The 10,866-nt window shown below is 43.9% G+C and overlaps 1 protein-coding gene across 3 annotated transcripts in view; it reads right to left on the bottom strand.

Moving 5' to 3' along the window:
• Nucleotides 1-756: 756 nt before the first annotated feature.
• The window catches only part of LOC114658827 (monocarboxylate transporter 7-like), a 29,418-nt gene continuing 19,308 nt past the window's right edge, over nucleotides 757-10,866 (bottom strand). Inside the window, exons 3-6 of one of the 3 annotated variants that reach the window (XM_028810891.2) lie at nucleotides 2,466-2,690; nucleotides 2,249-2,392; nucleotides 1,268-2,005; nucleotides 757-1,198 (exon numbers count right to left, since the gene is read on the bottom strand). In XM_028810891.2, coding sequence (XP_028666724.2) covers nucleotides 1,038-1,198; nucleotides 1,268-2,005; nucleotides 2,249-2,392; nucleotides 2,466-2,690 — 1,268 coding nt within the window. In that variant the 3' untranslated portion in view covers nucleotides 757-1,037. Of the gene's footprint in view, nucleotides 1,199-1,267; nucleotides 2,006-2,248; nucleotides 2,393-2,465; nucleotides 3,548-10,866 lie in introns of those variants that run through there. The other 2 variants (XM_028810894.2, XM_028810890.2) reach the window with 2 other exon arrangements.

Here is a 10,866-nt window from a genome sequence, read left to right as displayed (position 1 = left end):
TAAGGAAAAAGAAACAATGAAGGGGTCTCAATCTTCAAGAACAAGTCACTTAAAAATAGTACAAAAGAAGTTAATGAGCAGCAAAAACAGGTCACTCATTAAAAAAAGGGTTAGAATGAAAACCTGCAGCCACGGTGGTCCTCCAGGACCAGAGCTGGTGACTCCTGTTCTAAGGCATCTTGCCTGTGCTGGTAGGTCTGGCGTGATGTTGATGTTTCGTGCGTTGGTCTGAGTATGTAGGCCAGCAAGACCGTTTGTGTTGGTTGCAGGTGGGATGTATGTGCCTTTTCATTTTATCGGGAACCTTACGTTGAAGTGAAGGAAAAAGGAGGTGTAAAATGGTGTCATAATGCAGTTTCGGTCAGTAACAAAGTATGCACCGAATAAACAGTCAAATACCACAGTCGATAATTGGTCACATTGAAGAACTGAAGATATATGCCTAAGACCAAAACTCTGCCAGGAACACGGATTCCACGCTATTGTTGTGGAGGGACATAGTAGTTGTGGCAACTGTTGGTTTATATCAAGCATGGATGGACACAAGTGAAATAATATAAGGGTACGAGTCTGTGAAGTGCAGTGGCAGCATGTTCCCACAAGAGGGCAGCACATGACCTAGGTAGAGCTGTCAGAAAAAAGATGGTGGTGGAAGCACAAACAGTCACAGTGTCAACTTTATGTCAATGTCAACTTTATTTATATAGCACATTTAAAACAACATTGGAATGCTGTAGCCAAAGTGCTTTACAATAATAGAATTAAAGAACATACAATTAACATGAATAACATAAATAGAAATAAAAGTGCATTTCTACTGAATGGTACCAACAAGCTCAAGACTGCATCCTGCTGGGAAAAATACAACTGCACCTCTACACATCTTTAACCTGAACACCTGATGACAGGTTCTTCAAGTGGAACTGTACTTTACATTTAGTCACTCCGAGTCATCCCTGCACTTCTTAATAATAATAAAATTTATTTATATGGCGCCTTCCCCATGCACTTCTTATATATCCAGAGTCCACTAGCCCTCACACCGAGTTCTCTGCCGGCAACGTTCTCTCTGATGATTTCTGACGATTCCTCTTCATGAAAAAATCAGCCAACAGCAGAAACACCAAAGAGATAAAGAGGCTGCCTCCACTCAGATAGAAGCTGCTGCCAAAGTCTGTTGTGGCGTCCACCAAGAGACCTATGGGCACAAACCACTTGGGTTAAGCAGTTTAACGATGTTATGCCACCCCTGTCTGCTCACACTTACCAGAAAGTGGTGGCCCACACAGGCACCCAAATCCCCTGAGCAACATGGAGATGCCAAGAGCGCTGTCCACTTTAGAGACTCCAACAACATCAATGAGGACGGTGATGAGGAGAGACATCATGGCTCCAAAGAAGAAGCCACAGAAGCAGCTGAGAGCCACCATGGGTGTATAGCTGGTGACAGAAGGCATGAGAAGTAAACCCACAGTCAGGATAGCCACCATCACCGCCAGCAGATGGATGTTCTTGACCAATGCCAAGTTTGCCAACCAGCCACAGCTAAGGCGCCCAGTAAAATCGGTAATGGCCCAGTAACACACAAGGAATGTGGCACTCAGTTGATCCACTCCATTACTCTGGGCAAATGGAATCAGGTAAATGGAGGGCACAAAGAATGCCAAGACCGTAAAGAGCCCAAACATGGCAGTACAGATGAACTCTGGCAGCCGAAGAAGAGACAGGTCAAGGAGAGGGCCTTTAGTGCCACGTCTGGAGTCCACACGTTTATAGGGCCTCATGAGGGCGCCACACACACACACGTTCAGCTGGATGCCAGCAATGATGAGCATGGCACCTCGCCAGCTCATGACAGTAAGGAACCATTGGAATACTGGAGTGAGGCTGAAGATGAACACACACTCACCACTGCTGGCCAGGGCATTAGCCAGAGCCCTCCGCTCACTGAAATACTGGTTTACCATGCTCTGTGCTGGGACCCATGCCAGGGAGATGCCAAGACCTGCAAACAGCAACCAAAGAGCTAGTGAATGGAACGGTGGACAGAGCTCAGAGTGGCAGGTCAGGCCAGAGCCACAACACCCGAAGACATTCACTGTAGATCAATCACCACAGGGACAGGTGACTTGCACTACCAACTCCTCCCACCTGGGCAGAGTGTCACACTTTTAAGAAACTACCATGATGGTCTGCCTGGGTCATAATGGTTAGTGGCTTTTGACGTCAAACAAGCAGAATGGCTTACCCAGTATCACCCCAGTGGTGGCATACATCCACATAAGGCTCCATGCCAATGATCCCAGTGAGGCTCCCAGCATTACCAGTAAACCACCCAGCATGATGACAGCCCTGTGGGAGAGGCAGCTGCTCAATGCACTGGCAATGGGGCCTGTTACAGAAGAGAAACAAGAGTTAGCAGTTCATAGTGAGGTGGCGTACAGGTGCAGGGAACACCTACTTACTTGCCAGGTGAAAGACAGCCACACAAATAGAGCTGACCCAAGAGATACTGGTGGCCAGCTCATTGAAGTAATCCTGGAAGTTGAAGAAGAAAACCCCAAAAGACTTGATCATGGCTGATGTGAGGCCCGTCACTGTAAAACATGAGGCCACCACAATCCATCCGTAGCCTCCATCTGCATAGCTCCTCCTGTGCATCACCTGTGGGCAGCTCCAGGGGCTCATGGCTGTAGGTTTGAAAGAGAAGCCACAGCTAGTGAGAATCCCGATCTGTGACACTGCCACCCCAGAGTCTCCTCCTGTCAGGCTGAAGGGCCACATAGTGATGCCATGGACAGAGCCTGCTCACCCACTGCCCACATTTTGCATGTACCAGTATGGATTTCCACAGTGTTCAAAAAAAAAAAGCACCCCCAAAACATGCTATAGTGACCAGTCAGCTGGACTCAGCATTGTGTGGAAGTTTGTGGAATCCCACAGGGAAAGATATAAAGTAGACGGTCTGTATATGCAATGGCATCTTTTAATTTTGTTTAATTTTGTTACACAAGCTGCCTGGCCATCTCATCACCCAAAGGTCTTGCAAAAAGACAATTTCCCCTCAAGGATTAACAAAGTGTATCAAATCAAAATAAAAAAAAATATATTTCTTAGTCAATTCATCTTTCAGCTTTACCCAGCACATGAGTAAATGCATCCAGGAGGGGGTACCAAGTCCATGAACAAATGCAACACCACCATGTAGCCTGTGACTGAAAGCCCACAAGACCACCTGCACAGGCATGGGGTCCAGGCACAGTCTTGCCTCCCACCTGTCACTTAAACCAGTCTCTACAGCAGCGTAAGGCAACCTTTTTCGAGTTGCGGCGCACTAAGTCCAAAAATTTTCTTTCGCGGTGCACCTGAGGGACTGCCCATAAATAAAGTCGTGACACCACAATCTATGGACAATCACCAATAAAAACAGTTAATTTTACAAGTTTGAAAGACATTTTATTAATAAAGGAATCAAAGGATAAATCTTAAATTTAATTAATGTGAACGTTGAGATTGTTTTTCAGCACATATGAGATTGGTGCGAGGATCAATTTTTGAAAGACAGACACGCATTTCCTTTTCGATCATTTGAAGTCTCTCGCGTTTCTTAGACTTCATTTCCATAAGTGTTGAAAAACCTTGCTCACAGAGATAATGGTAAACTGGAAAAGGTCACTGAGTTTACAAAGTTTACTGTGTTGATCAGCGGTGTCAGAGTGAAAATAAGGTTAATTTTTCCATAGTAATACTCAGACGATTAAGTGGTGAGAGCTGCAGCTACAGCGATACTCTCTCGTTGGCAACAGCCGAAATGTAGCGTTCGTATTTTCTCGTTCTATATTTGCTCTGCCTTCTTCTATCCGTACAGTGAGCGAGATCTTCTAACGACGATACTTTTTAAGTCTCACGAGATGTGTTTTTGACACCGCTGGTGTTGATATTATGATGAATGGTGAACAGCGAAAATTTTAACTTGCATTCAAAATAAATACATTCGTTTATTCAACAATCTGATTAAGCGTTATCTGTTTTCCATCCATCCATCCATCCATTTTCCAACCCGCTGAATCCGAACACAGGGTCACGGGGGTCTGCTGGAGCCAATCCCAGCCAACACAGGGCACAAGGCAGGGAACCAATCCAGGGCAGGGTGCCAACCCACCGCAGGACACACACAAACACACCCACACACCAAGCACACACTAGGGCCGATTTAGAATCGCCAATCCACCTAACCTGCATGTCTTTGGACTGTGGGAGGAAACCGGAGCACCCGGAGGAAACCCACGCAGACACGGGGAGAACATGCAAACTCCACGCAGGGAGGACCCGGGAAGCGAACCCGGGTCCCCAGGTCTCCCAACTGCGAGGCAGCAGCGCTACCCACTGCGCCACCGTGCCGCCCGTTATCTGTTTTTCCAACATAAAATATTTTTGTAAACATTATCTTTTTAATCAACCAAAAGCAATTTTAAATATTTTACAAAAGTTTTCATGGCACCCCCTAGAAAATTCCACCGGTTGCCCGACATTGCTCTACAGGTTAAGGTCCTCTGGAGTTGGGATTGATTCTGGTAGAGGCCGTCAAAACATGAGAACCCACCAAGGAGACGTACACTCATTCCCACCTACGCAGCAGCCAGTTTACTGTCACTCATAAGTCTTCTTTTATACAGTCCTTTACAAAAGGTTCAGATTCTCAAGCTTACAATTTCTTTTCCGCACTTGATTCTCTCAGATCCTTAACTTTACTCATGTAAGAATGTTTCCAGCTGATTCACAAAACAGTGAATATCAACGCAAAATAAAAAGAAAGAAATAGGGAACCTGTCAACATTCAGCTCAAACAGAAAAATCCAAATGACGACAGTTCAAAAGCCTTTAATCTCGGGCCCCTCTGCTCAGTGCTATGTCTCACCTGACTGACACCCCCAGTATGTTGGCGGTCTCCATCTGGTGTATTCTATGCTCTCAATGCCCACCACCCCCACATCTCTTTTGAAGACAAAAGAACCTTGAAGACAAAGTTGTGATAAAAGGCTTGGCGGCTGATAAGTTTTTCAAGGATCCAAAGCACATTTCATGCAATCAATCTTTTGGTCATTTAGTGCTTTTTATTTGTTTACCATCTTCAATGTCAACCCTTTTCATTTCATTTTTGATGGATTTCAAGGCATGATACACAACACAAGTGGTAAAGTGGTGAATGCTGCTCCCTCGCAGCTTTGAGTGCCCAGGTTCAAATCTGGCCTGGTTGCCATCTATGTGATGTTGACATGCTCTCCCTACGCCTGTGTGGGATATTCTTTGGGCACTCCCATTTTCCTTTCACATCTCCAAGATGGGAAGGTTTCTAAACTGTTGTCTCTGAACTGTCATGGTGTACAACAGTGTGCCCTGCAATGGACTGGCATGCCACCCAGGTTTGATTTGTACCTTGGGCCTGAGTCTGCAGATGTAGAAAATGAGTGAATGGATCAATCAATCTTTATTTGAAACATATCAATCAAGTGTTCTGCTGTTTGTATATCTGATAAAGTGCTTTCACCCAAGAACGCTATGTAAAATAAATCTGCTTACTAGAGTGGATTGAGAAAGTTGTCAGACACCTTGCACTGAGGTCTGAGGCCATTCATTGAGTCAAATATGCAAAGCAGTAGTCAGGCTCTGCTCATCACCTGCCTAATATCATCTGTATGGTGAAACATGGTCATGTCAAGTCAAGTCAAGTTGGGGAGCATGCACTGGTACAGAGTGTTGCTGCACCCACTACACGATGAAACAACTCAGGATCCCGGTTTGCAACCCTCCAGGCAGACCCGTGGTCCAGTACCACCCTCCAGAAATGACCCTCTATCTGCCGCAGCCAGGTGTTATGTGGGCGACCCCTTGGTTTGGTCCAGCCACTCAGGTCCCCAACAATGAGGATCTTACGAGCCAGATAACCCTTGGGGAAATGCGCAACATGGCCGTAGTGCCGTAATTGACACTTCCTCACAATGCAGGTAATGTGCTTCATTCCGGGACTCCATTAGCAACCGCTCATTCAACACAAAGTCAAACCAATGGTACCCAAGGATTTTCCGGAGAGACACAGTACCAAAGGAGTCCAGTCTTCATCTCAGGTCACTGGATAGCATGCATGTCTCGCAACCATATAGCAAGACAGGAAACACCAGGGGCCTCATGTATAACGCCGTGCGTAGAACTCACACTATAACATGGCGTAAGCACAAAAGCGGGATTGTGCGTACGCACAGAAAAATCCAGATGCAGGAATCTGTGCGCACGCATACTTTCACGTTCTTCTACTACATAAATCCCGATTTGCGTGCAAAGTAACGCACGTGCACGCGCCTTCTGTCCCGCCCCAACTCCTCCCAGAATTACGCCTCTTTGAATATGCAAATCAGTATAAATAGCCTTCTGTGAAAAGACAATGTGAAAAGCACAAGGGAAAATATAAGAATTTCAGCGAATACCAAGCGGAGGCAAAGGAAAAACATGCTATTTGTTGGTTTAAACAGTGGTATAATCAACAAAAGAAAGTTGATCGAGTGACAGAGTGTCGGAAAAACTCGAAAGATCAAATTCACAAAGTCGCACAGTGCCCGAAATAAAAAAGAAATCACATATCAAAGTCGCTGTGAAAAGGCGAGTTGTAGCCCACCGTCTGAGTGTTGTATGAAAGCGTATTAGGGTACAAACAAAAAACATAGGCACACAGTGGGAAAAAAGCACGAAATGTCAACTTTAATCTCGAAATTTCTTAAAATCGTTTATTTTACTAGTTTCTCAAGTAGCATGTTAAATGCTTTTTTCTGTGTTTGATCTTCTATGTGCTCTATGTGTGTGAATCACTACGTGCTTCCGTTCTTTCTCTTTCTCCGACAGGACACAGAATGCATTACATTCGAGATATTACAGCTCTCTGAATAATTAAAATACTGAGATGTATACGTGATATCATTTTCATGATGATAGGAATGAAAGCATGTTATTAAACATGGGAACACGGTGGCGCAGTGATTGTTCATATCTCACACAAGAGGCTTGTTGCACCATGTGTGACCTTCGATGAAATAATTTATTACAGAAGTACTGTCTCTTTCAAACGTACTAACCTCCAATTCCTGTCCATACTTTTCTTTCTCCAATCGCCACACAATCAGCTCTGTAATAGACGTTAAGCCATCTGTAAGCTTAGAACGCCGATTCTTCAAAACTTTTAAGGAACATTGAAATATCTTCGTAGTACATGTTTAATTATTCTATTCGTCTATCCTTCCAGTGTCGCGTCAGCACCAGCAAGAATACAGCGCAAGGCAGGAGCTATCCGTGAACTAGTTAGCGCTGCGGCACCGTGTCCTCACATGTTTAATTATTAGCAATACAGATTATTTAAATGAAGTTAAAGTTTTATCTGTATACTATAAGCAACATATTTTGCTGCATTTCATCTTAAAAATGATATTGTCATCATACGCGCTTTATAAAGTAGCGCAGGTTGTGCAATATTATAACTGTAGTGCAAGTTTACAGTGAGGTGATTGAGTGCGTTTATAGTTCTTGGGATGAAACTGTTTCTGAAACGCGAGGTCCGTACAGGAAAGGCTTTGACGCTTTTTGCCGTGGTTGAGGTAGTGTGTACTTGAAACTGTATACCGATAATTCTCTTTCCGATCATCTGCTGCTGTGATTCACACTCAGATACAGTGATATAAATACTCCGAGTGGTGCAGTGAGAGTAATATGGAAAAAAATGATCCGCAGTGGCAACCCTTAACGGGAACAGCAAAAAGAAGAACAAGATGCAGTGAGCGTAACAACGCTAAAGCAGTTATGGTATTTGGAATACTATGGCTATTCCCTGGCCCATTATATTGCAGCAGGTTAATTACAATCAGATGTATTACACTAATAAACAATATGCAGTTAATTTCAGTATATTTATAAAGCCGCGTCAGGAATGTGGAGCTAAGAAAGAAAGGATGAGCACACAGGAACAGTAATTTGACCATTCTGTGGACCATTATATTGTTACAGGTTAATTACAATCAGATGCATTAAATTTATGAACGATATACGGTTAATTTCAGTGTATTTGATAAAGCCGCCGCCGTGGATGTGGATCTAAGAAAGGGTAACCACACAGGAACAGTAGCACTGCTTTGACACTGGGTGCCGCCAGTCTGCAAAACCGGGCGGATAAATTGCGTACGCCAAGGAATGAGTTACCGTGGAAATGTGCGTGGCTTTACGTCAAGTTTAGGTTTTATACATCGCGATTTGAGCGTGGAAAGGTTCGTACGCAACATTTCTGTGCGTACGCACCGTTTATACATGAGGCCCCAGGACTCTAAAGACTTGGACCTTCGTCCTTTTGCATAGATATCGGCGCACCACACACCCCTTTCCAGTGACCTCATGACCCCCCATACTCTCCCAATCCATCTGTGGTGATGGCAGCATAATACTATGGGAGTGCAGGGGACAGGGAGATTACTCAGAATTGAAGGAAGGGTGGTTGCAGCCAAATACAGAGAGGTCCTTGAAGAAAACTTGCTTCAGAGTGCACATCATGTCAGACTGTTAAATTTTCGTCACAACAATCACCCGAGCCATACATCTAAGACAACTGTGGAGAGGCTTCAGGCCAAGTCTCTGAGTGTTTTTGAGTGGACCAGCCAAAGCCCAGATATAAACTCCATAGAACATGTGGGGAGAGACCTCAACATGGAGGTTTACAGACATTTCCCATCCAAGCTACTGGAGCTTGAGGGGATCTGCAAGAAATCCAGATGGGCCAAGCTTGTAGGGACTTACCAAGAACACTCTAAGCTGGAATTGCCACTAAAGAAGCTTCTAAAAAGTAGCAAATTATGGGACAGACTACATTTATGAATGAGAGATTTCAGGTTTTGATTTTTAATAAAAGTGTGAATCTTTCTGAACACATGTTTTCATTTTGTCATTATCAGTTATTGAGGGTAGATTGATGGGCAAAAATGGCACATGTATCCATTTAAAGTTAAATCTACAACACGGTAAAGTGAAGGGGTCTCAATAGTTTCTGAATTCACTATATGTTCACTCAGGTATCCTTTCTCTAATATTAAAGACCTGAAAGCATTCAGTGTGACAAATATGCAAAAATACGGGATTGTAGGATAGGGGGCAAATACTCTTTTTTACAGCAATGTACACTACCATAACTCCAAGAAATTGGCCACTATTGTTAGTCTCACAGTAGGAATGAGCACTCCAATAGACGTGCCACACAGTGGACAGATGGCCATTCAGTACCCACTCTGAATATTTTCTGCTGCGACCACTGCTTTACACTAGAAAGGCAAATCACCTCCAAGCCACCATTGTGTGTGTGGTTAGTCTTAATCTTTTATTAATTGTGCAGTTTACTTTGTCACTATGCATAAATGACACTTTTTGCTTTTCTGAGGTGGCAGCTAGTCCCTTTTATGTGTATGATCTGTAGCACTGCTGCCCTACTGTGTCTGCTGTCCCCTGGTTTCAGCATTTGGACCAAGCTATGGATGTGAACTACTCATGAAAAGTGAAAAACATATAAAGGTAAGGACCTCAGTCAGTGCTGAAGGAACAAAGCTCTGTCCATATACGACTCAGCTAAACTGCAGTCTGTAATATCAAGCTGCTGGGAGCTTCACAGTACCCCAAGCCAACCTGGGACAGGCCTATGTGAGGTGCCAGGACTCCAAGTACTGTCTGGCCCTTTGACACTATAATAAGACAACTTATTAAAGGCACTATATCAAATATTAGATCATTACTATCAGCTTCATTTTGTTGCTCTGGCTCTTTAGTCTGGTAAAGTGCCTCAGTAGCTGTCTTAAATAAAAACCAAAAATTGTGTGGAGGTCAACACTCTCACATTAAAGACTCACTTGCGTGCACACAAGGTATCTTTTTTTTACTTCCAATAGTCAGATGTCTTGCTGCCCAGTGAGACCACAGTGTGGAGATGTACAGGGACACAGAGAAGACAGACTGGACAGGTCACACTCTGCTGAAAAAGACAACAGGGGAGTGTGGATTTAAAGCATGATGCTCATATTCAAAAGCTTGGGGGTGAAGATCAGACTGGCATTATCGCCCTTGCATGAATTAAAATGCCAGGGACAGATGTTACCTAAAAGGTCTGTTTCCATGGCAGAGTCCCAGTTCGGAATGTAGCCTCTGTGCCTTATGTAATAAGATTGCTGATTGCAGACCAAGTAACACTCAGAGACAGCTCTTCAAAGCACCATCTGGACACCCATGTTAGAACAAAGAGCAATAATTCAATGAGTGGCAACCTTAATGGACAACACTTCGCTCCAATGGTTAACCAAAAAGGATGTGATTATGTGTGCCTTACAAACCAATGGTAATATGTCTGCTCTTTCCTTTCAAAAAACTCTAACAAACCCCAAATGTGTGTTCAGCATGGCCGCAACTTCTGAACAATAGCAGAGAGCCAGTGCTTATACGGTGTGGCCATAACAAAGGATAGAGCAATCCCTTTTGCTTCAAAGGGTAACTGGTGCTGAACTGGAAAAATGGAATACCCTATGTAAAAGAGTCCAAACCTTCCCAAGATACAAATTTCAGAGCAGAGGAAGACAGTATGTAAGAGCCATGTGTTCCCTTTGCTAAAAGCTGATCACAAGCTCACCCAGCTGGCGTAATGTTGCTAGCAACCAGGAACACTGTGTGTAAAAACCACGAAAGAGAAAAATGAAGTATTGTTTGCAACAAGAAAGTGAGACTGAGATGAAGAAGGATATGCTTTTCTAAAACAAAGAATGAAAGGTGACCAGAAAAGGGATGAAGCATCACCATTACTAG

This window comes from Erpetoichthys calabaricus, chromosome 10, assembly GCF_900747795.2.
Source record: "Erpetoichthys calabaricus chromosome 10, fErpCal1.3, whole genome shotgun sequence".
In the NCBI taxonomy this organism is placed as follows: Eukaryota; Metazoa; Chordata; class Cladistia; order Polypteriformes; family Polypteridae; genus Erpetoichthys; species Erpetoichthys calabaricus.
Note: the sequence above shows the minus strand (reverse complement) of the source record. Positions and strands in the feature narration are given on the sequence as shown.